General features: G+C 47.6%; 1 protein-coding gene across 10 annotated transcripts in view; it reads left to right on the forward strand.

Annotated features, from left to right (window-relative positions):
• Positions 1-24,342, forward strand: part of Akap13 (A-kinase anchoring protein 13) — a 174,876-nt gene extending 150,534 nt beyond the window's left edge. For 4 of the 10 annotated variants that reach the window (XM_070043194.1, XM_070043197.1, XM_070043202.1 and 1 more), the window contains 18 exons: positions 995-1,130; positions 2,573-2,685; positions 3,223-3,375; positions 3,898-4,148; positions 7,178-7,303; positions 7,395-7,512; positions 8,079-8,327; positions 9,914-9,990; positions 10,558-10,775; positions 10,870-10,952; positions 13,225-13,419; positions 15,312-15,473; positions 16,032-16,099; positions 16,548-16,592; positions 17,959-18,009; positions 18,581-19,033; positions 20,030-20,357; positions 20,699-24,342. In XM_070043194.1, coding sequence (XP_069899295.1) covers positions 995-1,130; positions 2,573-2,685; positions 3,223-3,375; positions 3,898-4,148; positions 7,178-7,303; positions 7,395-7,512; positions 8,079-8,327; positions 9,914-9,990; positions 10,558-10,775; positions 10,870-10,952; positions 13,225-13,419; positions 15,312-15,473; positions 16,032-16,099; positions 16,548-16,592; positions 17,959-18,009; positions 18,581-19,033; positions 20,030-20,357; positions 20,699-20,748 — 2,876 coding nt within the window. In that variant the 3' untranslated portion in view covers positions 20,749-24,342. The remainder of the gene's footprint in view (positions 1-994; positions 1,131-2,572; positions 2,686-3,222; positions 3,376-3,897; positions 4,149-7,177; positions 7,304-7,394; positions 7,513-8,078; positions 8,328-9,913; positions 9,991-10,557; positions 10,776-10,869; positions 10,953-13,224; positions 13,420-15,311; positions 15,474-16,031; positions 16,100-16,547; positions 16,593-17,958; positions 18,010-18,580; positions 19,034-20,029; positions 20,358-20,698) is intronic. The other 6 variants (XM_070043199.1, XM_070043201.1, XM_070043203.1 and 3 more) reach the window with 4 other exon arrangements.
• The last annotated feature ends 975 nt before the right edge of the window (positions 24,343-25,317 follow it).

Genomic DNA, 25,317 nt, shown 5'->3' on the forward strand with positions numbered 1-25,317 from the left:
AATGGATCCTCTAGGTGAGTGCCACTGCCATAAGCCTCATTTCTCTTGAGTACTGCAGAGCTTGAGAATGGCTATACCTGTCTGTACTCCCCTGGAAGAATACAAACTCCCTTTAGACACTTTAAGTGTAGCCTATATCCATATTTGCATGCAGATGGCTAGACAAGTCACTTGGTCACACTGACATTGACTTCATCTGTGGTCCAGCCCATCCATCTTACTAACCTTAACCTGTTTTCCTGTGATATTATCCCTTATTTCAGAAGCCTGTTTTCTTTCTCCAAAAGCTCTTTATGTGAAAGATTTTTTTTTGAGGGGGGGTGTTGGGTTGTGGAGCCTGAACTCTGGGCCTGGGTGCTGTCCCTCAGCTCTTCAGCTCAAGGCTAGCGCTCTACCACTTGAGCCACAGTGCCACTTCTGGCTTTTTTCTTTTTTCTTATGTGGTGCTGAGGAATCAAACCCAGGGCCTCATGCATGCAAGGCAAGCGCTCTCCCACTGAGCCACCTTCCCAGCCCATGTGAAAGATTCTTTGTGTGTGTTACTTCTGACCATAGTTTGTACATGGAGAATGTCCTCATTTTGCGAAGGCTGTTTTGTTGTTGACCTCTGTGCTTCACCCAAACTCCCTGTCCTGCCTTAGCTGTGCAATATTACATGGCATTTGCCACCACACTCAGCACTGCATCTTACTAGTCAAATCCTTTTTGCTGGTCATTTTTGTTATTTCCAATCTTTTGCTTTTCTCAACAACTCTACATTGAATAACTTTCATACATTCTTGAAGACGGGTGTAAAACTACGTTGTTCTAGATGTAGACTTATTGGATCAGAGTTTAGAGCTGTCGTCAAACTGTCTCCATGATCTTACACTGTCATATTCCAAGGGCTAGCCTATTTTAAAGTGTTGTGCTTCTGTGTGGCATTTGTCAGGTAAGCCAGCATCAGTCATTGTGGACAGGGATGCTTCATTTAACGTGCTGTCTTCCTTTGCAGCCTCACAGCCCAAGGAACGTCCTAGATCTGCGGTCCTTCTAGCGGGTGATGCCTCTGCTGCCCCAGTGTTTGCCAACAGACGATCCCAGCAGAGCGTCTCACTGTCCAAAAGTGTCTCCATACAGAACATTACTGGGTGAGTTGGTTTAGAGATAGCATAGTTGACCACTGGATGACATGGACATAATAATCCCATCATCTGAGGAGGTGTTCCTTTAGAATCGGATGTGTAAATAATGGTTTGATGCTAGTTGAGTGGTTCTGACAGCCAGGGCTGTGTTCCTGCCCTATCATGGACTGCTGTTCTGCATTAGGGCCCCTTTTATGTACCATTGTCAAGCTGGGATACTTAAGGCATTTACATAGGACCTCGCTCCACTTCTGAAGAACCTGAGATATAAAAAGATGTTCTTTAAGCCAGGCATTTGGTGGCTCACAACTGCAATGCTAGCTCCTTAGGAAACTGAGATCTCCAGGTAGCACTTGGAAGCCAGAAAAGTCCGTGAGACTCCATCTCAAAAGGCTTGGCTCAAGTGATAGAGTGACAGCCAAGCAAGCACAGACCCTAACTTCAAACTGCAATGCTGTCAAAAAGAGAGGAAAAATGGATGAGTTTTAAATAGAAATAAGGAAGTGGGGGGATATAATTTAATTGGATATTTTTGCAGTGAACCCACATTATAAGATTTTCATGTTCTTGTATTGTTCCAGTGAACCTGGTGGTTTTGTTTCCTTCTAAATCTTATTTCCTTGTCTCTTAAAAGAGGCATTTTGTAGACGTGAGTTTGGGACAGGTTTCTCCCCACTCACTTGTAATGCTTTTGTGGTCCTTACAAGAGTTCTGGATCTCCACATCTCTTCTGTTTCCTAAGCTGGGTTGGAGGAGACTTATTAACTAAGGATGCCACAATTTCCTTTTATCTATATTTTTGTTTTGGGGGGCCGGGGGTCGGTTGGTAGTGGGGTTTGAACTCTGGGTCCGGGCGCTATCTCTGAGCTCTTTATCTGTATTTTTAAACCTCTGCGCTGGATAATGTTTTTTCTTCAAAAAAGTTTCAGGGTTTTTTTTTTTTTTTTTTTTTTTTTGTATTTTCATCTCCTTAAGTCTTTCTTTCATGATTGTAATGTTTATTTGCATTATGACTTTGAAAGATCAGTCTTTTGTATAACATATATTGGGTGTCTGTGATGTTAGCTTATGAGCTGAGGTAGAGAAAGTGCAACCACTATAGTTTAAGCACTCAGTTTTACAGATTTTTAGGAAATGGGGAAAATGGAGTGGTTACACAATACGTGTTAAACAGACATTTCTTACATAATAGGTTATTTCTGAGAAGAAAGTGCCCTGCTGTTTAGCAAAACAATTGAAACAGTTTTGAGTTTATAATGAGATTAAATACTTCAAAACACTATTAATAATGTTTCATGTTGCTGTAGATCCTGATATGAGCAGTTTGTCCTGGGTCATCATAGAACATAGAGCCAGCTACCATGTTCAAGTTTTTCTGGTACTTGTTTAAGAATATGATGATGCTATGATGATACATTTAACAGTATATTTATTTTTTTTGTCCCCAGAGTCGGCAATGATGAGAACATGTCAAACACCTGGAAATTCCTGTCTCATTCAACAGATTCACTGAATAAAATCTGCAAGGTGAACGAGTCCACAGAGTCACTCACTGACGAAGGTAAGAGGAAGTGTTGGCCTATATCATATGCCTTTGTAGCAATGGTGCGCCATTCTTTCCACTACAGTTAGTGAGTAATAGTGTCTGCTGTTCCTGTGCCCTAACTGGAGAATCCCTGATTTGTCTGGGAAGCATCAAATGCATTACAATGAATTTCTAACCCCATCGTTGGGTCTGTGGAAGGATGCTATTACTTTTAATGTGGGCATACTCTTTCATACAGATGTATTTGTGTACACATTGTAAGCCTGTTCTCTTAGAGGCAGAATGCGTCTGTCCAGCTTTACATAGGAATTTTGTCTGTCATGTTGAAATTACATACGGGATGGCTATATTCTTAGCCAGTTTTGAATAGAGCCTGTCACTCCCAATCAGGACATTGATTCTTTTCTCATACCAGGATACGCTTTCTGTGGATGTACCCTAAATTAATGTAGAGAGTATTTATCTTATGAAGGCATCTGTTATCTCAAGGGAAGTTCACCTTTTTAGAGGTCACAAACCCAAGATTCTGAGATAAATTTTGTATATCTTGAGGAGTAGGCACAGACATGAATGAAGGACAGCTAATGGGAGACTTTGAGACTGATTCCAAGCAGCTAGAAGCCGAGTCCTGGAGTCAGATTGTGGACAGCAAGTTTCTGAAACAACAGAAGAAAGACATCGTCAAACAACAAGAAGTAATTTACGGTGAGATTCTTAATTTATTTGATTTTTTTTCTTCTTTGCATAGTATGTTGTTTTTAAACTGATTTGCTGAACTATTGTAGGAAAGTCAATTTTTGAAAATTGTGCATCTTAAAGATTTTGTTTGAAAACTGGGGTATATGATAGGGGCTTACTGGTACATCCATCTTCATCCATCTTCCCCGTTCTAGATACTTTTTGTTCTTTTAATCAGCTTGTTTACATGCTGTTGTATAGCACCCCTGGGGACCAGAGAGGTCTGTTCTGAAAACATAGGTAGTTCCTCAGGTGCAACAGAAAAGAGAAGGGACATAGGTCAGTTCTGAGAGTTGCTGAAGCTAACCAATACTATTTATTTAGAATCCAGTATACCTATCATCAGAATATGTTAAGTCATATGTACAGCGTTAGATGGGAACACATTAAGGGAAAAACAATTGTTGACTCAGTTTAAAAATTTAGGTCGGGCTCAAATGTGACTGCAGCAAATGACCTTTGAGGGCCCCTTGGTCCCTGTTCTCCTAGAACTGATGCAGACTGAGTTCCATCACATCCGCACACTCAAGATCATGAGTGACGTGTACAGCCGGGGGATGATGACAGAGCTGCTTTTTGAGCAGCAGATGGTGGACAAGCTGTTCCCCTGTTTGGACGAGCTCATCAGTATCCATAGCCAGTTCCTTCAGAGGATCCTGGAGCGGAAGAAGGAATCTCTAGTGGATAAAAGTGAAAAGAACTTTCTTATCAAGAGGATAGGGGATGTGCTTATAAATCAGGTGAGCAAATGGGTTTCAAGTTCATGTACTTTACCATTCACATCTCGACTCTACTGTTTATTATGGTAGGCTTAGGGAAGCTAAGTTCTCAGAGCTTCAATTTCCTTTCTAAAAAAAATGACAGTAGAGGAGGTGGAGCTCTGTGGCCCATGTAATAGAGCATTAGTCCTGAGCACAAAACAGGGGTAGCTCCCAGGTCCTGAGTTCAAGGACCCACATACCTCCCCCTAATTACAAAAAGACAGTAGGATTTCTCTTGTGTATGCAATTTTAGAAATGCAGGAAGAGGTTGATACATAATTAAAGGTTCTTTTTTTTCTTTCTCAAAGTCCATGCCATCGTCAGAAAACAGTACTGTTTTAACAATATAATTTAAGAGATGAAGAATACTTGTTGGAAGTCGTATGCTTCCCCTATGGCTCATATTAGAAGGATATCATTCAACTTCAAACCAGCTGAAGCCTAGAAATTGTATCAAGACACAATCCCTAAAATACTTCCTAAAATATGTATTACCACTGATTTTGAATGAAGTGGTGATATTTCAGTCTCAAAACATTTAGCTAAAATTTATCTTGATGCTTTTTTTTTTTTTTTTTTTTTTTTGTCGGTCGTGGGACTTGAACTCTGGGCCTGGGCGCTGTCCCTCAGCTCTTCAGCTCAAGGCGAGCGCTCTACCACTTGAGCCACAGCGCCACTTCCGGTTTTCTGGTGGTTTATTGGAGATAGGAGTCTCACGGTCTCTCCTGCCCGGGCTGGCTTTGAACTGCGATCCTCAGATCTCAGCCTCCTGAGTAGCTAGGATTACAGGCGTGAGCCACCAGCGCCCGGCTGTCTTGATGCTTTTTAAAATGCGTCAGTCATAAGCAGCTATTGATAAATATTTCTTTAAAAAAAATACTGCTCTTGAAAAAGCGTCTGAAGCATACCTTTGACAGAAGGGTGCTGTGCAACCCATGTGGCCCGATCTTTTTCCTCCAGCAAACCACAGTCTCTGTGCAGATGCAGAGGCTTCCTTGCCAGAACATTAGTCTGAGAATTTCCTTGTATCCTTGAATCCATTCCCCTCACTTCATTGATTCAGTTTTTATTCAGGTAATATTGAGCACCCACTAATGCCAGGTGCAGTCTCTGGTGATTATGACTTCATCTCCAGAGGGGGCCTCTAGGAGTAAAACCAGACATGTTAGGAAATGCAGACCAAGGAATGTGCAACAGTCAGAGCCTAAAAGTGGAACCCCATAAATGAGAGCCTTTGCTCCCTGGTCATCTCTCTTCCAAACACTTTCCGCTTCTCTTTTTCTGCCTCCTCTCTGCGCTCAGGACCTGCACAGGTACCTCATCTAACTGCTACCTGTTTATCATTTGTATCTCCTTGTGTTTGTACATTCCCTTTCAGTAAGATCTTTGATGCTGAGATTCAAACATCAGTCCCCTAGTGTGCATTTGTTGTTCTGTGTGCCGGTGCCAGTGTCAACCTTTTTGGGGTTTTTGATTTATAGTAAAAGCAAGTAACTGAAGGATCTCTCTGCTTCCGGTTCCCCGTTGGGGACTGCCCAGCATCCTCTTGCATTTTTGACAAGGAAATTTGGTTGCCTCCAGAGGTGTTTAGGTCATGGAAATCAGAGTTTAGCATGCATTAGATAGACTCCATGCAGAAGGTGCTTGATTTATCCCAAGATAAACATATGTTTATATAGACAGCTGAGATTGCATGGATTTTGGGAATTGAAGGACCATGTAGAATTACTAGAACTGCTTGCCTGAACCTAAGGAAAAATAGATGTTTCTGATGCTCCTCTAACTTGATTGTGAACATGTGGTACCATGGCTCACACTCAGGACCTTTTGGAAGAACCTCATTATTTACCCATGGTGCACTCTGAGCATGTTGCTCCTAAGGCCTCATGTGTTAGCCAAGTGCTAACCACTAAGCTGTACCCAAACCCTATCTAACTTACTGAGATCACATTTGTAAGAGTGCCTCATAAAAAAAACAAAAAAAACTTAGTTTTGTTTATTTATTACTGCGTTCATGACAAGTGAAAGTAAAAGCACATTTGCATTTCTTATGCACACAATACACAGGTATATCTGACTTTGTTTTTAAAGATAAATAGTAGCTTTATTGAGATAAAAGGCATATCCTATATAATCCACCCTTTTAACATGTACAATTAAGCTGGGTCCCAGTGGCTGAGATCTGGAGGATCACAGTTTAAAGACAACCTGGGCAGAAAAGTCTGTAAGAATCCACCCCCAATTAATCAGCATAAAGCCTGCCTGAAGGCACAGCTTAAGTGGTAGAGCACCAGCCATGAACAAGTACAAGGCCCCTTAGTTCAGTCTCCAGGATCAGAAAAAAAGTATACAGCGAAATGGTTTTTAGTATATTCCCAGTTGTGCAGACATCACCACAGTGAATTTGAACATCTGTATCCCTCCAGAAGGAAACCCCCACTTGGCAGTAGTCTGTGCCAGGTCTAGGCATCCACTACTGTTCTTGATCTCTGGATTTGCTTTTTCTGGACATTTTGCATCCATGGAATAGGAAGTGTGAATGGCCTGTTTACATGATTCTTAAAAATTGTGGAGCATGGCCCGACTGGTAGGACATGTGGCTGGTATGTGTGAGGTCCTGTGTCCAATCCTTAGTACCTCAAAAACAAATTATAGCATGTTAACGGTATTTCATTCCTTTTTCAAACCCATACAGTATTTCATTGTTCCATTAGTGAACATTTCTGTTTTTCTTACTTGCGGGCTATTATGAATAAGTAACGCTGCCATGAATATTTGTTATTTAAGTCTTAGTGTGGATGTATGTTTTTATTTCTCTTGGGTATACATCTTGGAGTGGGATTGCTGGGTCTTTATGGGAACCTTATTTTAAGCCATTTGATGAAATTCCAAACTGATTTCCAAAGTCACTATACCAGTTTATTGGAGAGGGGTAACGAATACACTGGCAGCTTTTTACAGAATGGCACCCTAAATTACACAGAATCACTGTCCTCTGTCCTCTGCAGTTTTCGGGTGAGAATGCGGAACGCTTAAAGAAGGTATATGGCAAGTTTTGTGGCCAGCACAACCAGTCTGTGAACTATTTCAAAGACCTTTGCACAAAGGATAAGCGCTTCCAGGCTTTTGTAAAGGTACTGATGGATGACATGTGACCCCATTGCTTGGGCATTAGCCAGGGCTTACTCTCTCATGCTGTTCCTAACGGTGTCTTCTCCCTTGCAGAAGAAGATGGGCAGTTCGTTGGTGAGGAGACTTGGAATCCCAGAGTGCATCTTACTTGTAACCCAGAGAATCACCAAATACCCAGTTTTATTCCAAAGAATATTACAGTGCACCAAAGGTAGGTCCCCTTCTAAGCACATCTTGTTTGCCAGCGTGAGCTCTTTCATCCTCTAGTAAGTCTAGAAGAGATAATGTATTTAGATTGAAGACTTTTTTTCCTTCCTTCTGTTTTTATTGTTTGGTGGTTTCTTACTTTTTTGAACAGAGTTTCACTATATAGCTCAGCTGGCCTCAAACATATGATGGTCCATGTTAGCCCACTGAGTGCCGGGATTATAAGTCTGTTCTACCTGTCCAGCTGAACACAATCTCCTTGTGTGCAAATAACGTGTTGCTCTTTGTTCTACTTTTAGTCTTTTGTCCTAAAGACATTTGGCTTCTTTCATTTAAGAATGGAGCAACCAATTATATCTCATTCATAGCATTGAAAACTGTTAATTGCCTTTAAGATTAAAACTTAGGACAGAAGAAAAAGAGGAGACATGAGCTAGTGTGTTGGCTTCACTCTGACAGCATGACCACAAAGAGAAAATGGTTCCTGTGGACAGGGAGGCATGATTCCCTCCCCTTCTCTTGTTGGAAGAGAACAGCCATTAAAAGCAGCACTGTTCTTTCTTCCTGAAGACAATGAAGTGGAACGTGAAGATCTAGCTCAGTCCTTGAGCCTGGTGAAGGATGTGATTGGAGCTGTAGACAGCAAAGTAGCAAGTTATGAGAAGAAGGTACGTCTCAGTGAGATTTACACGAAGACAGACAGCAAGTCGATCATGAGGATGAAGAGTGGGCAGATGTTTGCGAAGGAGGACTTGAAAAGGAAGAAGCTGGTACGTGACGGGAGTGTGTTTCTGAAGAGTGTCACAGGAAGGCTGAAAGGTAAGCTGGCTCACTTCTGTCTGCGTCAATGTCCCTGGGAAGAATAGGCCCCGCCCATGAGTATTTGTTGGAAGATCACCACAAGTTTCTTCTTCCCTGAGAGCCATGTGCAGACATCAAACAGGAGCTACATTTAATTATTGGTAATCTTAGATCAGAAAGGACAGTTTGAGATAGCTTACAGAATCATAGAAAACGCCACGAGGTAAACAAATGAAGCAGTGGGGAAAATGGGAAATAGAAAGGTGTGGTGAGACCTCCAGAGGAGGGGCGAGGTGTGGGCTTCGTGATTCCTGAGGCCTTGAAGAAAGGTCACAAACCTGCTTCAACTAGACCTTGTTACACTTCGTATTTGCTTCCTTTATCTTTCCCAAAAGCCAGAGAGGTCATAACTATGACTCACTCTCCCTTTGGTTAATAATTTTCATTTTCCACATGGTCAGCCACACTAAATCAAAGAGGTTGGAAGGTTTATTTTTTATGTGTCTGTACTTTTGATTTCTAAAAAGTTTTAAAAACAGTTGTTTTCATCAAACCCATACTGGCTGAATCTATATGTGAGCTATGACCTCTGATCAACCTTGCCTATATCAGTCCTTTCCCCTTGGCTGTGGAGCTGAGGGTCTGGAGCAGGCCAGGCCCTGCTATCAGCTCCACTTCCTAGAGAAATGGGGGGAATGCATGCTCTTATCTCGGAGTTGTGATGCTGTAGCTGACCATTGTAGCACTCAGGGAGCCTTAGCCCAAGTATACTGTGCCAGGGGTAGTGCTGGAGCAGAAGGCGTGATGAATGGTGGTGGAGGAAGGTGCTGGCGTTCCTGTGGTAAGGCAGGATAGGTATTAAGGAAAAGGGCAGAATAATTTCAGAAGACCTCTTGCTGCCACCAGTGGCTATGTACTTCCATTACTCCGTGATGAGCTTAAAGTAAGGCACCTGCCTGAATCTCAGCCTTGATTTCAGTGATGTTCTGAGAGCCCTAGCTCAGAACTCTGTTCATACTGCCTCCTGCAGTCCATCTTCTATGCGGGCATGGCATCAGAATCCTCTACTTTTTCTTATGAGGACCTGATTTCCTAGGGCTGCTGCCTGGAGCCAGCACTCTTTTCTTTCCTTTGCCATTGCAATTTATATGTTCTTCAAACAAAATGAACAGATCCCAGCTGGTAGAACCAAGTGGCAGAATAATAGGTTCTTTGGCTTGAAATGGCTACAAAGGAACTAGGAGCTGCTGTTTAATCATGTTCGTCCTCAAGTGAATGTATGCCAAGGACGGCCAGTGCCCTGTGGAGCACACTTGGAGAGGGGTGGGTGGGAGGAGCATGCTTGGAGAGGGGCAGGTTGGGTGGAACATCCCTGGAGAGGGGCGGGTGGGGTGGAGCATCCCTGGAGAGGGGTGAGTGGCGGGGAGCATCCCTGGAGCAGAATTGTAAAACGGTGTTGCTTAGGCGGAGAGGAAGGGGTGTTCTCAGAGTAGAGTTGGCCGTTGGAGGTATGCTGCTGCACCTCGTTCATTGAAAGCCTTCTGCACTTGATTAGCCCTTCAGTAGTCACTGGGCTCATCTTATTCCCTGTTTCCACTTTCCAGAGGTGCAAGCGGTTCTGCTCTCTGACATTTTGGTTTTCCTTCAAGAAAAGGACCAGAAATACATCTTCGCATCATTGGTAAGCTGGATTGTCTTCCATTTGGATTTAACAGTATCCCAAACAGCTAGGTTGAGTGTATGGAATGTAAACACTCTGTGATGGCCTCACCTACCCTCTGAAAATTAACCGACCCAGGAAAAACTCCTCTTGAGTAATTTCTCACATACCCTGGGTAGTTTCCATTGTCTTTCCCACTGGCTGGCGGAATTCTGTTTCTGTCCTCTCAAAGTTCCTCGGCCTGCCCTGAGCATTATTGGTGGTTAACCTCTGTATTTACTCACATGACTGTTGCCCATAGAAGATGTTGCTAAGCAGTGTTTCTTTGGGGAACCTGTTCAGATTCATCATGTACAAGATGTGACTAGAGAACTATGGCCATAAATTGTCATCTCATTCTGGAAATCTTTCTGTTAAAATTTGAGTGCAGTATTGAGATATTTCTCTTTACTTACCTAAACCTGCCATTTTTTAAAAAATGGTAGTAAACATTTAAACCAGCATGTGGTCTTAGCTAATGTCAGTGTAGTCCTCAAGAGCTACCCAGTTGTTTTCACAGCCTAAGTCTTTCCTCTCCCCTTTATGCAGGACCAGAAATCAACGGTGATCTCTTTAAAGAAGCTGATAGTCAGAGAAGTGGCACATGAGGAGAAAGGTCTGTTCCTAATTAGTATGGGGGTGAAAGATCCAGAGATGGTGGAGGTCCACGCCAGTTCCAAAGAGGAGCGGAACAGCTGGATTCAGATCATCCAGGATACAATCAACACCCTGTACGTGAACTGCCACAGCCCACCCCTCCCTGCCCTGTTAGTAACTATACAATTTCATAACAGACTGGGCAGTGACTAGAGTCATTGACTTTTTAGGAATCTTTGTCTTGTTTTGTTTCGGTTGTGTTAGGAATAGAGATGAAGATGAAGGAATTCCTAGTGAGAATGAGGAAGAAAAGAAAATGTTAGACACCAAAGCCCGGGAGTTAAAAGGTAAGCAACTGTCAGAGGTAGCCTGGGGTCCTTGTCTGTGAAATATCCATTGTTGCACAAGATGCTTATGTTTTCCAGAGGCCTAGGTTGCTCTTCCCTCCAGAGCTGTCTCTGCCAGCCTTGGCAACAGGGAGATGAGTCCTGGCAGAGAATGGCAGGAAGAATCAAGTACCAGATCCAGGGGGACTATTGATTGTCTGGTCTTGTCATTGGACTTCTAAGAGTGTAGAAGTACCTTCTTCGTTCCTCGTCACAGAGAATTTGCCAGATTTCATAGTCACAGCTAGGGTTAAGGTAGAGAAAGAAAGGAATTTGTGAAAACATGTCTCTAGCCAATCTGTTCCAGTCCTCCCATTAGTAGTCACTGGCTTTCATAGGTTCACAGATGGCTTGTGAGGTGGTCTCAGTAGAAAGGCACTTTTTTATTTTTTGTCAGTTGTAGGGCCTGGGCACTGTCCCTCAGCTCTTCAGCCCAAGGCTAACGCTCTACCACTTGAGCCATAGCACCACTTCCATCTTTTTTCTGTTTATGTGATGCTGAGGAATCAAACCCAGGGCCTCATGCATGCAAGGCAAACACTATACCACTAAGCCATCTTTCCAGCCCCAAAAGGTACTTATTGATCATGTCTGGCCACCATATACTGAGTACCTGCTGTTGTGTAAAGTCTTGCTAACATCCCTATAAAAACTCTTTCATCCATTGTGCAGAGGAGACAGTTGACTCTCTGAGGGCAAAAACATCCCAGGGCCAAATGTGTAGTTAGGAACCGAACCACATTCCATTCCATATCTCTGATTTGTAGCTCAGGGTGACGTCAAACTCTGCATCTTCCAGCTCCAGCCTCCCAGGTGCTGGGATTACAGATGTGTACCACCACATCTGGTTCTAATCCCTGTTTTAAAAATAATGGGGTCTGGTATACTTTTCCCCTTTTGCCAGTGGCATGTGGAACCTTCCACTGTAGAAATGAGGCCCTGAGTCTAGTATGTGTATGCAGCTGTGAGTTCATTAGTCCCTCCAGCTGTACAGGGTGACAGTGTTCTATTTCATTGGAGGAAAAATAAAGATGGCCAGGTTTAGACCAAAGCCGGAGTTGTGTCCTCGTTGACAAAGATGAAGCCTTCCTTCTGGCAGCATTTGTTAAGCACCTGGCTTAGGTGTACTGCTCAGGGCAGGGATGCAGATTCCTAAAAGACAGCCCTTGTCCTAAGGAAGCTCACCCTCATGCAAAGGATACCTAAACGAGAGTAGAACACATAGTGTTCTAGTGGATCAGTGGGCTGTGGAAGTGTACGTGTCTCAGAAGAGCAGATTGATGAGCTCCATCTGACAGTTAGCCCACCATCTAAGAATATCTGCATGAAGAAGTTGGTACATCAGGGTCAGGACCAGTGATGGGAGCTTACGCTGGGAGGTTCTGTGTTACGAAGCGAGGAGATGATAGAATGGTTTACAAATTTGTATTTGTTGAAGCCTGTTGAGAGAATTGCACATCTAAATAGGAGAGCCATAGAAGCAGACGAATTGTGAAAATCTTAGGTTCAGCGAGAGGTGAGCTAGAGAGAGGACAGATGGGAGTACAAAATAGGGTTATTAAAATCTGGCAAGTAGGGGTAGATGGTAGGCAAAAGAAGGAGGCAAGGTCTCTCCCGAGTTGGATAGCCTGGAGAATGGAAAGGGCTGATGGGAGAAGATGTAAGCCTACTGGAGGAGGTGGATTGACAACACTGGGAACGAAACTGTTTTCTTATCCTAAGAATGAGGCATCTGGTAGAACTGGCCATTTGATAGTGGAACACACTGTTCTGGTGTTCAGCAAAGAAAGTAGATTTGAGTTGCAATGATTGGTATAGAGGAGGTATTCAAGTGAGATCACCTAGAGCAATGTGTACTACAAGTGCCCCAAGAGAGTGGCCGAAAGAAACTGATGTCATCACAGTGGGGGACTGGAGTTGTTTTAAAGAGTGATTTTCAGTTCTGGGAAAGATGAGAAACTGCAGAAACTGCAGCTTCAGTTGGAGCCAAGGAAGGTAGGCAAAACAAGGGGCAGACCTGTGTCAGAAGAAACAGTGTTTGTAAGAGACCCTAGAGGTTTTCTGGGTAGAAATCATATTGCCTTCCTGATGAGAAGTGTGTGTGTGCCCTCCTGCATACATGCTTTCTGCCCTAAGTCACCTCAGAAATGACCACAAGGTGGTGCTCACGTGCCACTCATCTAGTAAACCTAAACAGAAGATAAATCAGATCCCTTTCTCCTTACACTTGCAGAGCAACTTCAGCAGAAGGACCAGCAGATCCTCCTCCTGCTGGAAGAGAAGGAGATGATTTTTCGGGACATGAGCGAGTGCAGTACTCCCTTGCCAGAGGCTTGTTCCCCAACTCACAGCCCTAGAGCCCTCTTCCGAGCCAACACCGAGGAGGCCCCCAAAGGAGGACCTTTGATGAAAAGTGCAATAAGCGAGGGTAAGAGTGGTTTTCACTCAGTATTCCCCCCTTCATCCCAGAGTGATTTACACGCCAACATGCCGATGTTATTCACATATTTCCACTTCGCTATTGTAATGTAAAGTACCAGTTACTTCACGGATAAACTGTAACCACTACCCAGGTCAGAAATTCAAAATGTAGCCAAACTCCCTGAATCAAAACCCTCCATGTACTTCCCTCCAAAAGAAAGCAGCTTCCCAGCTTGTAATCAATTTTTGTTGTTGTTGTTGGTGGTGGTGGTCATGGGGCTTAAACTCTGGGCCTGGGCACTGTCCCTCAGCTCTTCAGCTCAAGTCAAACTCTCTACCACTTGAGCCACAGCGCCACTTCTGGTTTTCTTTTGGTTTATTGGAGATAAGAGTCTCACGGACTTTTTTGCCTAGACTGGCTTTGAACTGCAATCCTCAGATCTAAGTCTCCTGAGTAGCTAGGATTATAGGTGTGAGCTACCAGTGCCCGGCTATATTCACTTTCTTACATACCATTTCTCCCCTTTTTTCCAAGCAGTTTTTGAGTCAGCTCAAAACTCCAGAGGACAGAACTGCTGTTGTTTTATTCATACAGCAGTTCAGTCCTCTCTTTCCTTCAGATTCACATCTGGATTCAGAGATGATTCCTTGCAGATACCTCGGGATATTCTGAGTATCATAGTCCCTAAACTCTGGCATATTGGCAGCAGTTTTTCACCCTATACTTGAACTTTCCTTGGCTTGCATTTTCTTCCCCTACGTATGTTTTAATTCTCACAGGTTACTTTTGGTTTTATAGTGGCATGAAGCATTGCTTTCAGAGGCTGGTGATCATTTGATTTTCCTACAGATGCATTCTCCTTGCCTAGATGCCCAAAGGGCTTTCGAGTCGTTTTAAATTAAAATATTTCATACTGTTTTATCAAAGTAGTCTTATTCAAATATTCCCTGCTTTTGGTTGCAGTAGGTTGTTCCCAGGTTCATGGTGGTCTGCTGCAATACTCATTTCTTTAATTCATTGGTTCATTAAATTTGAGGCAGCCCAGGCTTGCTAGAACTCACTTCTGATAACTGGGATACATCGTGTGTCACCATACCTGGTTTTGTGTTTCCAGTTGTGACTTAAATTCCTTCATGCCTTGTGTCATTTTGTTAATGCATTCATTAGCTCATTTATTTTATGAACATGTCCTTCTGATATGTTTTTATTATTTTCAGCAAGGTATACCCCTGTTCTCCTCTTCTCTTAATGTTATATGGGGTTTGACTCCAGAACTTTCCTGTTGCTCATTTTTGTATGAAATTAATTTTAGTTTGTAGAACCACTTACTTTGTGTGGTGCTTGGGGTTATACGTTGGCTTGCTGAGAGTGTTCCTGCCTCTGATCCCATTTCTATGCTGTATGCACCTGTGTTTGCCTGTTTTTCCTCCCCTGCTCAGTGGTTTTCTACCTTCAGTATTTCTTCCTCTATAAGCTTTGCTCCAGGAAGGGACTCCAGTGGGTCAAGTTTGAAGACTTAAGTGTTTCCACTGCTCTAGCTCCTTGAATCCACTGTCTGTCCTCCAGTCAACCCACCTTCCTTCCTGGGGACATCTCATGGCTGCTTTGGCTCTCCCTCTAAGAAGCCAGGCTCTTTCCAGTAAATCACTCCGCCTTTCCTGCATTCTTTCACATCTCCCAGGCTTCACCTTCTAATGTTGAAGATTTCTCTTCGATTACCAGTAGAATCCAACTGAAACATGCACCATGAGCTGAGACCCTCTGGGCAGGGCATCACCTAATCACTCCTCGGAACTTTCTGGCCTGTTCCTGTACCTTTCATGTATTACCATGACATTTCCCCCCTTCTCACTGGAAAAGAGAGGATATCAGCTTTGCTTGTCTTCTTTCCTTTGCAGTGGAGATCCTTCAGGGTTTGGTGAGTGGAAGTCTAGGAGGCACACTCGGGCAGGCTGCCAGCAGCCCTGCTGAGCAGGAAGCTACGGTTGGCCCCATTTCCTTGCCCCGGAGAGCAGAGACCTTTGGAGGATTTGACAGCCACCAGATGAACGCTTCCAAAGGTCAGTAGTCCATCTCAGTAACCCCGTGGAACTAAAACTAAGTGTGGCCAGTGTTCTCGTCCCCTGATCAGTTGCGGCCATTGTTCTTGTGACATTCATCCTGAGTAACAATGGTTTTCCTGATCTCAGCTAAGCTGTATATGTACCCTAAGGGCGATAATTTAGGTGAAGCATCCTGAATCTGAAATCCTCCAAAATCCAAAACTTCTTGAATACTGACATCACTCTACAAGTGGAAAATTCCACCTAACTTGTAACATGTTTCAGTCAGAACAAAAGCACACTGAAAGAACTGTGTATAAATGTGTGTGTGGAAGGTGGATTTCATGTTTGTTCATGGTCCTGTTCCCAAAGAACCTCCAAACACCTGTGGGCCCCGTGTGCTGTAGGGCTGCTTGCTCTACTTGTTTGTCCTTCAGTTCTTCAGCACTGAAAGCAGAAGTGGTTTGGCTGCCACAGAATGGCGTTTTCCTTTGGTGTCTATAACTTGTCTCCATTGTACTCTCCTCTTGGCTAGTTTATTTTACAACTTTAATAAAAATAGAAAACTTTATTTAGGAGGTGAGAAGGAAGATGATGATGGCCAAGATCTGAGGAGAGCAGAGTCGGATAGTGGTCTGAAAAAGGTAATCCTTCTAAAGCGCACTTACCTGCGAGCCTTTTCAGTTCTTCCCACCAAATTTACAACCTTTAACTTACCCATGTCGATCTGGGGTTGCATGTTGGACTTGCCACTGTAAATGAGACTCTGCCTTACTGTCAGGGGAAAGCACATTACCAAGCCACACAGCTGAGGGCTCCTTATTCTTGGCTCTCTGGCTCCTTGAGTACCACATTTAAATTCGTAAGCTCACCATGGCCCTACCGGGACCATTTGCAGGAAGAGGCTAATTTTAGGAGCCCCGCCCTTTCAATAGCCTTTCTATAAGGCTCCAATGCCAAGCTGTTCCACCTCGTACCCTCAGAGGCTACTGTGGAACTAAAATGGCAAACTACAACTTAACTTAGAAGTGCACTGAGGATAATTTTTGCATCAAGATCTTCATTTAATAATTTGTATTTTTATGTTCATAGGGCGGAAATGCTAACCTTGTATTTATGCTTAAGAGAAACAGTGAGGTAAGTGAGGCCTTTAGATTGTCTTTAAGAAAGGACTGTATAAAAGAATAGCAATGCAGGGGCTGGGAAGGTGGCTCAGTGGTAGAGTGCTTGCCTTGCATGCATGAGGCCCTGGGTTCGATTCCTTAGCACCACATACGCAGAAAAAGCCAGAAGTGTCCCTGTGGCTCAAGTGGTAGAGTGCTAGCGTTGATCTGAAGAGCTCACGGACAGTGCCCAGACCCAGAGTTCAAGCCCCATGACTGACCATCCCCCACCCCCTCCCCGCAAAAAAAAAAAAAAAAGAAAAGAACAGCAATGTTCAGCTTTGTTTTTATGTTTACAACTCCTGCCTAGAGTTTCTATATCAGCTGATCATGTCATCTGTTTTCATGGCTTTTTCTGTTTCTTTTGGAATCTGGAGGCACTAACTCTGGGATTTGCCAACTATAATATTCTCTATGCTATAGGCCTCTGGTTCTCTGTCCATAATTTAGTCAGTTTTGTCAACATAGTTTTGTCAACACAAGGGCTCCGAAGCCCCCATGGTAGTTTCTTTCTGTCTAAACACATGTAAGTGGAATTTGAAGCAACTTTTCCTATAACATACACCTGACCCCCAAAGCCACAAGTCCAGAGTCGAGATTTAACTTGTAGTTTAAATCTGCAGAGTTCCTATCCTTCAAGGACACAAGCTGAGTTTACTTCTTGGAGTACTGCCTTTCATGCGGTATTGTTTAAGCTATGAAAGAAAGCAGGATGTTGACATCCTTCAAGTCAGAGATCCGACCCTGGTACCAGCCTGACTGCTATACCTTCCAGAGCATTGTTGCATTTAGCATACTGTCTATCTCCTGTGGAACTTCTAAACTAAGGGGAACTCTTCCTGCCACCCCCAAAATGCTGAGAAGGAGCATGTCCTGTATTTGTCGGCACAGGAGCCTAAATGCAGCTGTGCCCTGCAGGACTCTGCCTGTGTGCTCTCTTTCTGAACCAGGCCTGCAGCTTCTCTCTGGATGTGCCCCTTGCAAGTAGCTGCCGGCTGCTTTTTCCACGTGTCACTTTCTTCCCCCTGCTCAGTGAAAAAGTCAGGGTGAGAAATAGTGCATGGTGGGCACAGTTGCCATTGTTTTTGAGGGCTTCATGCATTCACAAGTAGGGTCCACAAATTGGCAGCTTCCCTTTTAGGGATAAGAGAATTTGAAAGATGGCAAAGGGCGAAATCAATAAGAAGTGGTTGCATTGGCCACTCATACTCGCTCACTTCTCTTTGGGTTGCATCACAGTAGCAGCTCTTTGCTGTATTCTGGATGTAGGGTGGTGGGTCGTGATGCTTGTGCAGCCCTAACAGGCTGTTCTGTTCTGTTCTCTTCTGCTCCTTTTGTAGCAGGTTGTCCAAAGCATCGTCCATCTCCATGAGCTCCTGAGTACTCTGCAGGTACGGGACTTCTCTGTGCACCTGGTTTGGGAGAGCAGTAGTAGAGGGATGGTTGTTGACAGGTATTTCGATCTCTAAGGTGTGCAGGTTGCCTAAGGGTACATGGGTGGTGGGGCTGTCAGGTGAGAGTAGCAAGCGCCCCATCTACCACCATGACTACTGAAGGAACCCGCAGATAATATCTGGGCTCACGCCTGTGGGAAACCACCTCATTCTAGAAAGGCTGTCCTCATTACCCCACTGTTCCCTGGGTGTGCTAGTTCTCTGCCCCCCCAACCCCCCCCCCCCCCCGTTCTTGGACCCTCAGCTGCCTTGCCTTGTCGCTACCTCCTCCCACCACAGGTGCCATAGTCACTGCAGGAAGTGTGTCACCAGTCTTGACAGGAAATGGGGTTCTCGTGTGCTAGCTGCATGGTTAACCTGGCAGCATTCTGTTACCAGAGCAGACTTCTAGAACATGGCGGGAGGGTCTCTCTGTCACAGGGCCCCTAGCCCGGGTCAGGAGGGTCCCCCTGGCCGGCAGTGTCCTGAGCAGTGTCCAGGCCTGCATGGCTGTCCTGTGTGCCCCCAGGGTGTGGTGCTCCAGCAGGACAGCTACATCGAGGACCAGAGGCTGGTGCTGAGCGAGCGGGCGCTCACCAGGAGCTTGTCACGGCCCAGCTCGCTCATTGAGCAGGAGAAGCAGCGCAGCCTGGAGAAGCAGCGCCAGGATCTGGCCAACCTGCAGCGGCAGCAGGCGCAGCACCTGGAGGAGAAGCGCAGGCGCGAGCGGGAGTGGGAGGCCCGGGAGCGGGAGCTGCGGGAGCGCGAGGCGCGGCTGGCCGAGCGCGAGGAGAAGGTGCAGCTGGGACAGCAGGATCTGGAGAGGGACCGGGAGGAGCTCCGGCACAAGAAGGGCACCTACCAGAGCGACCTGGAGAGGCTGCGCGCTGCACAGAGGCAGCTGGAGCGGGAGCAGGAGCAGCTGCGGAGGCGGGAGGCAGAGCTGCTCAGCCAGAGACAGCTGGAGCGGGACCTTTGTCAGGTATGGCGGGGTCCCGCACCAGGCCCACCGGAGGGGGAGCTTGTGCACGCAGCGGGGAGGAGTCGGGTCTCTGGGTGCCTGTTGCATCTCTGGGAGGCCAAAGCAGACAGTGGACCCTTGGTGCTAATGGACCAAGGAGACAGAGCAGTGGGCTGTCGCAGCAGGTGGCAGCAGCCACCCGGGATTTCCAGGATTACCACTCTGTCCTGTGCCACACGGGAAACTACAGACAAGTGCCCGCTCTCCAGGGAGCCATAGCTTGGTGGGTGCCCACCAAGGATAAAGGAGTCCTCAGCGTGCCAGCAGGGGTCATTCACAGAGCCAGGAGCCCACCCATTCCCCCACGCTATCCACCCATTCCCCCACGCACAGATAGCATTCTTATTTGGGGAGGACCCCGCATAACGCCCGACTTGCTTTGCTGCTGGTGACGAAGCTTTTCTGTACATGTTCTGCTCTCCTGTGGTCGTCTTCCAGTTGTTAAGCGCGCACGCTGGGCACTTGGAGCAGATGGAGGGCCTGACTGCTCAAATCTCCCCGTCCTTTAAAACTGCTGTCCTTCTGCCATGTGCAGCATGTGGGGCGGCTGTGCTCACTCTCTGTGGAGGATTTGGGGGCGATGCAGGAGCAGAGAAAGGCTGGTGCTCCTGATGACAAGGACAGAGCCACTCCCACACGAGTGGGTCCCCAGAGGGTCCCCACTGAGAGGGGACTGACCTTCCTGACCTCCAGCCCAGCCACGGCGAGCTGCCCTCGTTCTTTCCTAGGCTCTCTCCTCAGAGCCCCGCTGGTCCCTCCGTGCCCGTCATGACGTATCCATGGCACAGAGGTAGTGTGTTCATGTGTTCCTGGGTCCTGTGTGAGAGAGGACAGTAAGGGAAACCACAGCTCATTCTAGACACGCAGCCTCACACACGTGTCGAACGCTGCCATGCACACGGGTCGCGGCAGCCTGGGCAGCCCCCGCCTAATGAGCCTTCTCCTGACCACGTGCAGGTGCCCCATCCACACAGCAAGCTGATGCGCATCCCATCCTTCTTCCCCAATCCCGAGGAGCACCCCCTGCCCTCTGCCCCCTCGGCCACCAAATCAGGATCCCTGGACTCGGACCTCTCGATCTCCCCCAAAAGGAACAGCCTCTCTCGGACACACAAAGACAAGGGGCCTTTTCACATACTGAGCTCCCCGGGCCAGCCTAGCAAGGGCCCCGAAGGGCAGGCCCAGGCCCCCTCGAGTGCCACCACCCGCCTCTTCGGATTAACTAAGCCAAAGGAAAAGAAGGAGAAAAAGAAGAAGAGCAAAGGAAGCCGTTCCCAGCCTGGTGGTGAGTGCCCACCCCCGCTGGCCAGGGCGGGCTTGTCTTATGAAGGTCATGGAGTGGCATGGGGCAGAAGGACGCAGTTCAGCCAGGCAAAAGCCAAGCTGGCACTCCTCTCACCCAGCCCACTTATAAGAGTGCCCACTGTGTGCCATGTTTCCCTGAACCCTGTCCTGTGTCTTGTTAGGACCGGCCTCTCCCATTAGCGGGACTGCATTAGTGCCAGTCCCGAGGCTTACCATGAGGGACCTGTTTACCAATGGCCCAGCCGTCCCACCCCGCCACACTGGCCTGGGAGGAGAGGCAGGGTGTTTGCGCATGTCTTCATCTTGGTCTCACTGTTCCAGATGGTCCCGCATCGGAAGTGTCGGCAGAGGGGGAGGAGATCTTCTGCTGAGCCGGCTCCTGAGCCCCGGCTGTGCCACCTGCTTCGCCTGCCGCCCTTGCGCACAAGTCTCTTACACTGGACATCCACGGCTCCGTGTCCAGTCCTCGGCAAGGCACGTCGTGTGCAGGTTAGGGTGGAAGGGCACAGATGCCATCCAGCCATGGCCTGTGACTAACCAGGGCTCAGCGGGGCTGGTCCTGCTCAGGATGATGCCCGGAAAGCAGCGCCCCTGAAGTACAGGCGCAGGTTAGGATGTGAGCTAGCAGCCGCCACAGGGTGAAATAGATGGTCCAAATGCCACTGAAACTCTGCCCACCTTGTATTGTTTGGGGGGACAGAACTGGAGTCAGGGAGCAGGTACTGCAGATTGTACACGCACATGGGGTCTGGCGATCTCAGTCATGAGAGTAGCTTGGGCTCAGCCTGGTGGCTTGTGGACATTCTGTCCTTCACTCTGTGGTCCTCCAAGATTGGGTCCCCTTGGCACACTTCTCCCCCTTTTGTATCCATTTCTCAATTCATTTCAGAGGCAATGACAGACATTTGTGAAACCAGTGAGAGAAGGTTTGAAAGCGTGTAATCAGTCCCCCTTAGTCTGTGTCCTGGCTTAACTTAGAACATCAGGTTCAGAAAAAATGGACTGCTGCCTGCATACGCGTGGTTCCAGACACAGGAAGTAGAGTCCTCCCCACCATGGCGTGGTGTCACCATTGGGTGTCACCAGCCTGGGAGAGGCCTCCAAGCGGCTCCCCAGGCAGCTGCCTCAGCCTGGGCCCCTCTGCCCCGAGGAGCCCCGCCCAGCACCAGCCCCTGCACCAGGACAGTTGGCTGAGAGGTAGGTCAGGGTTTCCACCAGCACAGACAGGAGCTGGCCCTGAGAGGGAGTGGGGAGGGTCATCCTTCTGTGTCAGAAGGAAGGCCACAGTCTGACTTAGTTTCCTCCATATTTTAAACCCGAAGCTCTGTTGAGTATTAATTCTGCTCGCTCTGGGAGATGTCACAGTGCTGCCCGTGTCTCCTCTGTCCTTTCCTCTGTTCCATCTGTGTCTGCTGCTCTGCCAACATCTCTGGTCACGCTTGTCCTCCCCGCTCCGCCGGCCCCCCGCATGGCGTCTGCTCCTGGCGTCGGAGGCCTGGGACTTGGCGAAAGCGAATCTTTACTTGGTGCTTGATGTTGAGCTGCAAGCTGGCCTTGCAGATGGAGATATTTATCTTTCAGTTTATTTGAAAGAGTCTGGTTTCAGATTTTTAGCCTAAATCTGTTTTATTTATTTTGTGTATGTGTCTCGTGTTTTGTGTTATTTGTAAGGCTAGCCAGGTCTAGCCACCCAGCTGCCCACCCCATGCAGAGCGATGGCGGCCAGGCATCAGCCTGTGCTGACAGTCCGGGAGAAGGCGGGGCTTCGTCCCCTCCCCCCACACCTCCTTTATCACGGAGGTGTCTTCTTCAATCAGCAGTTTAGAAATTGGCCACCTCTGAGCTACCTTTGCCTACTTTTTAAAAGAAACTTCACACTCTTCAGAAAGAGGCTTTTAAGACCAAAACCAACCCCGTTTCTGTTGGGCCTTTCGCGGTGGGAGTTGGCCGCTGCCTTCAGCCCAGCCCTCTGGCCCTGTCCCCTTCCTCAGGTCCAGCGTAGACGGGGCTCGGCTGGCTGTCCCTGTCGCTGCCTCCCTGTGTTTGCCATGATGTGGTGCCAGCAGCTGCTCCCCCCTCTGCCCAGCCTCGGCTCCCCTTCACAGCGAGCTCTGAGGCGGGTAGCTTTGGGCATTTGGAGGAGCAGAGCCATCACGCTCCCCACACCCCAGCAGCTTCTAGCAGCTCGGTCAGTTCTGCCTGCATAGATGGGAATCACACAAAGGCAATCCTGAGCTCCCCAAGATGGCTTGCTGTGCCAGGCCTGCTCCCTGCCTCCCGCCCCATGTCACTTACAGAGAGGGGCCTTGCGGGGCTCAGCTGCTTGTGCTTCGGCTCATGACCTTGAGAAACGCTTGGAGCTCTGGTGTGAGTTCCCCCCTGAGAAACCACCCACCCAGTCGAGCTGAAGAAATCAGGTTGTTCTTCAGTTTGGTAGGGACAGATAGAAGACCATCCAGAGCCCCTGACATGCGGAGTCCACCGGGCAGCAGGGAGGCTAACAGTATCTTCTCTCAAAGGATAACCGTCTCGGTCCTGTCACCTGCTTGGTGGCGTAGGAGCACTTTAAACACACAGCCATTGGCTCCGTTTTGGAGACAATCAAACGTGTTAGCTGTTTTCTTCGAAAACAGGGAGAAAACATGCAAATTGCCACATTCTACCTTTGCCAATGTTTCCTCGACCCCCATGAGCCATCTGAGAGGAAGGTACCCTTACTAAGCTTGTGTTTAAAAAGGTACGCACCAGCCTTCTTTCCTCTTCCGTGTCTCAGGGTTATACCACTGAAAGCTGCCTCTGTTAGTCACCGCAAGGCCTCAGTGCTAGCAGGAAGCCTGTGCTGGGTTGGGTTTGATCCAGTCCTCTACTTTTTACTTAAGCCAGGGCTTAAGTAAATGCAGCCCACCATGGAGATGGAACCACAGCCAGTAGGCCAGTGCTTTAGCCACAAATTGCTCTCCTTAGAAGTACTTCCAGTGTCATTCTTCTATCCCTGTGGCTCCGTGTCCATCTTGCCAAGAAGTCTGGTATTTTCCTTGGAGCTGAAGTATCTGAGGATGGGTGGCCGGTTATCAGGTGTATCAGGTGTAGAAAATCACAGATGACAGAGCAGCTCTGAGGTGACCAGACCCCACGTGCCAGGACGGCCTTGGAGTGTAAACACACATGCCATCTTCCCTAGCAAGCATGAGCCTGCGTCCACACCGCGCACACGCACGGCCACCTCAGACACCAAGGACAGACAGATGAGTTTGGTTTCTACGTTTTTTTTTCTCTGTCAAATAACATTCCTTGGAAGCAGAGCTTTGGAATCTCCCGCCTGCTGGCCAGGTGCTAAAATAAGAGGTTCCTAATCTGCCGTGGAAGCAGTGGGGAGAAGAAAAGGTCTCCATTAATTCGTCAGAAGTTGAACAGGATGTGAGATGTTTCCCCACCTCACCAAGGCTACTGGATGGGTGACCCAGGCTGGCCGTACTCTCTGCCCTTGGCCGAGGCACAGGCATCCGCTGCGGGCCCTTCAAAGGATCGTCCCCAGACCTCCATCGCCACACAGGTGGTCGCTCCCACAGCACTCTTTGAAGGAGGTTCTGTGGCCAGTGGCCAGCCTGGCCTGGCCTGTCCTGCCCTGCCCTGCCCTGGCCACCCCTCCCTGGGGACGCCCTCGCAGCAGGATGGCGAGCTCTGCTCTCCTGGTTGTTTCAGATGCTGTGTGAACATATCTGTGCTAAATCTTATTCAAGAAGAAAGCTGAATTTAAGCCCACCTTTGTATATTAGACTGTAATTATGTATAAAGTGAAGCAGTTTCAAAACTGTAAAAAAAAAAAATCTTTTTTTCAGTGTGTTTTCTGGAATTTTGTCACAACATACTGGCTTTGTATTTTATTTATCTTCTAGTTACTGGTTTCAGACTCTTGTAAAGTCCCCCTCTGCCCTTTCAAAAATAAATTTCTTTTGAAGTCTTCATTCTTGCTTCATTCTGTCCTGAGTTCCTAGAAAGAGGGGTGCCTGCCTCTCCAACTGACAAAGAGCTCAGCTCTCTCGTGGGGCACAGTTCAGGGAGGAACAAGTGAGGGTCCTGCCCCGGCCAGGGGTCTTCCCCTCCCCCTTCCCCCGCTGGGGCTGCGGGGCCGCCCTGGGCAGGCTCTTGCCTTCCCCTGGATGCTGCGTCCCTCCAGTGGTGGACAGAAGAGAGCAAAGCCACCTGGATTCCTGGCTCTGCCCCTCCCCCACAGTCCAAATGAAAACCCCTCCAGGCTGCCAAGGGTCTTCCCTTTGTCCACAGACATGGAAGTGCACGGATTGCTGAACAGAGGCCTTTGTAGCCTTGGCAATCGCTGCCTGTTTTCAAGCCAGTGGAACACTGGTCCCTTTTCACCCACTTCCAGCCATCTCCTCCCCCACCCTGCCACCGCTGTGGCCCTGGCCCATCCCACCGGCAGCCCCAGGAGACAAGAGATGTTCCCACTGCCTCCCTCTGGCTCTTGGTTCTCAGCCAGCGCCGGCTGCTGTCTGGGAAGCAAAGGGGTGAGAAGCTTCCATTCTTCCCTGAACACAGGCCCCCGGAATCCTACGTGGTCTTTCAGGGGGTGCTGGGTGGGCCTCACCTGCCCTGAGTGGGGCACCACACAAACCCCACCTGTACAGAAGTGCCTATTTCCAGCTGAGGGGTCCCAGCCACCTGTGCCATCTGTGTGAGGCCAGGAGAGTTCTGATCAATCAGCAAGAGACTGCAGCTGACGTCTGGGCATAGACCAGAGCCTGGCGCACCCGGGGGAAATTAGGAAGCCAGGATGGAGGCCAGGGAAGCCTGCCAGGAAGAAGACAGGACCCCCAGTACTCATGTCATTTCCCAGGAGCCAGCCGCCCTGCGGCACGGTGAAAGTAAGGCTCCTACCTGGATCACAATGATTATCCTCGCTGCTTAGGACCTGAGATCTA

The sequence above is a fragment of the Dipodomys merriami genome, unplaced genomic scaffold (genome assembly GCF_024711535.1).
Source record: "Dipodomys merriami isolate MVZ:Mamm:240054 unplaced genomic scaffold, mDipMer1.0.p SCAF_33, whole genome shotgun sequence".
Taxonomy (NCBI): Eukaryota; Metazoa; Chordata; class Mammalia; order Rodentia; family Heteromyidae; genus Dipodomys; species Dipodomys merriami.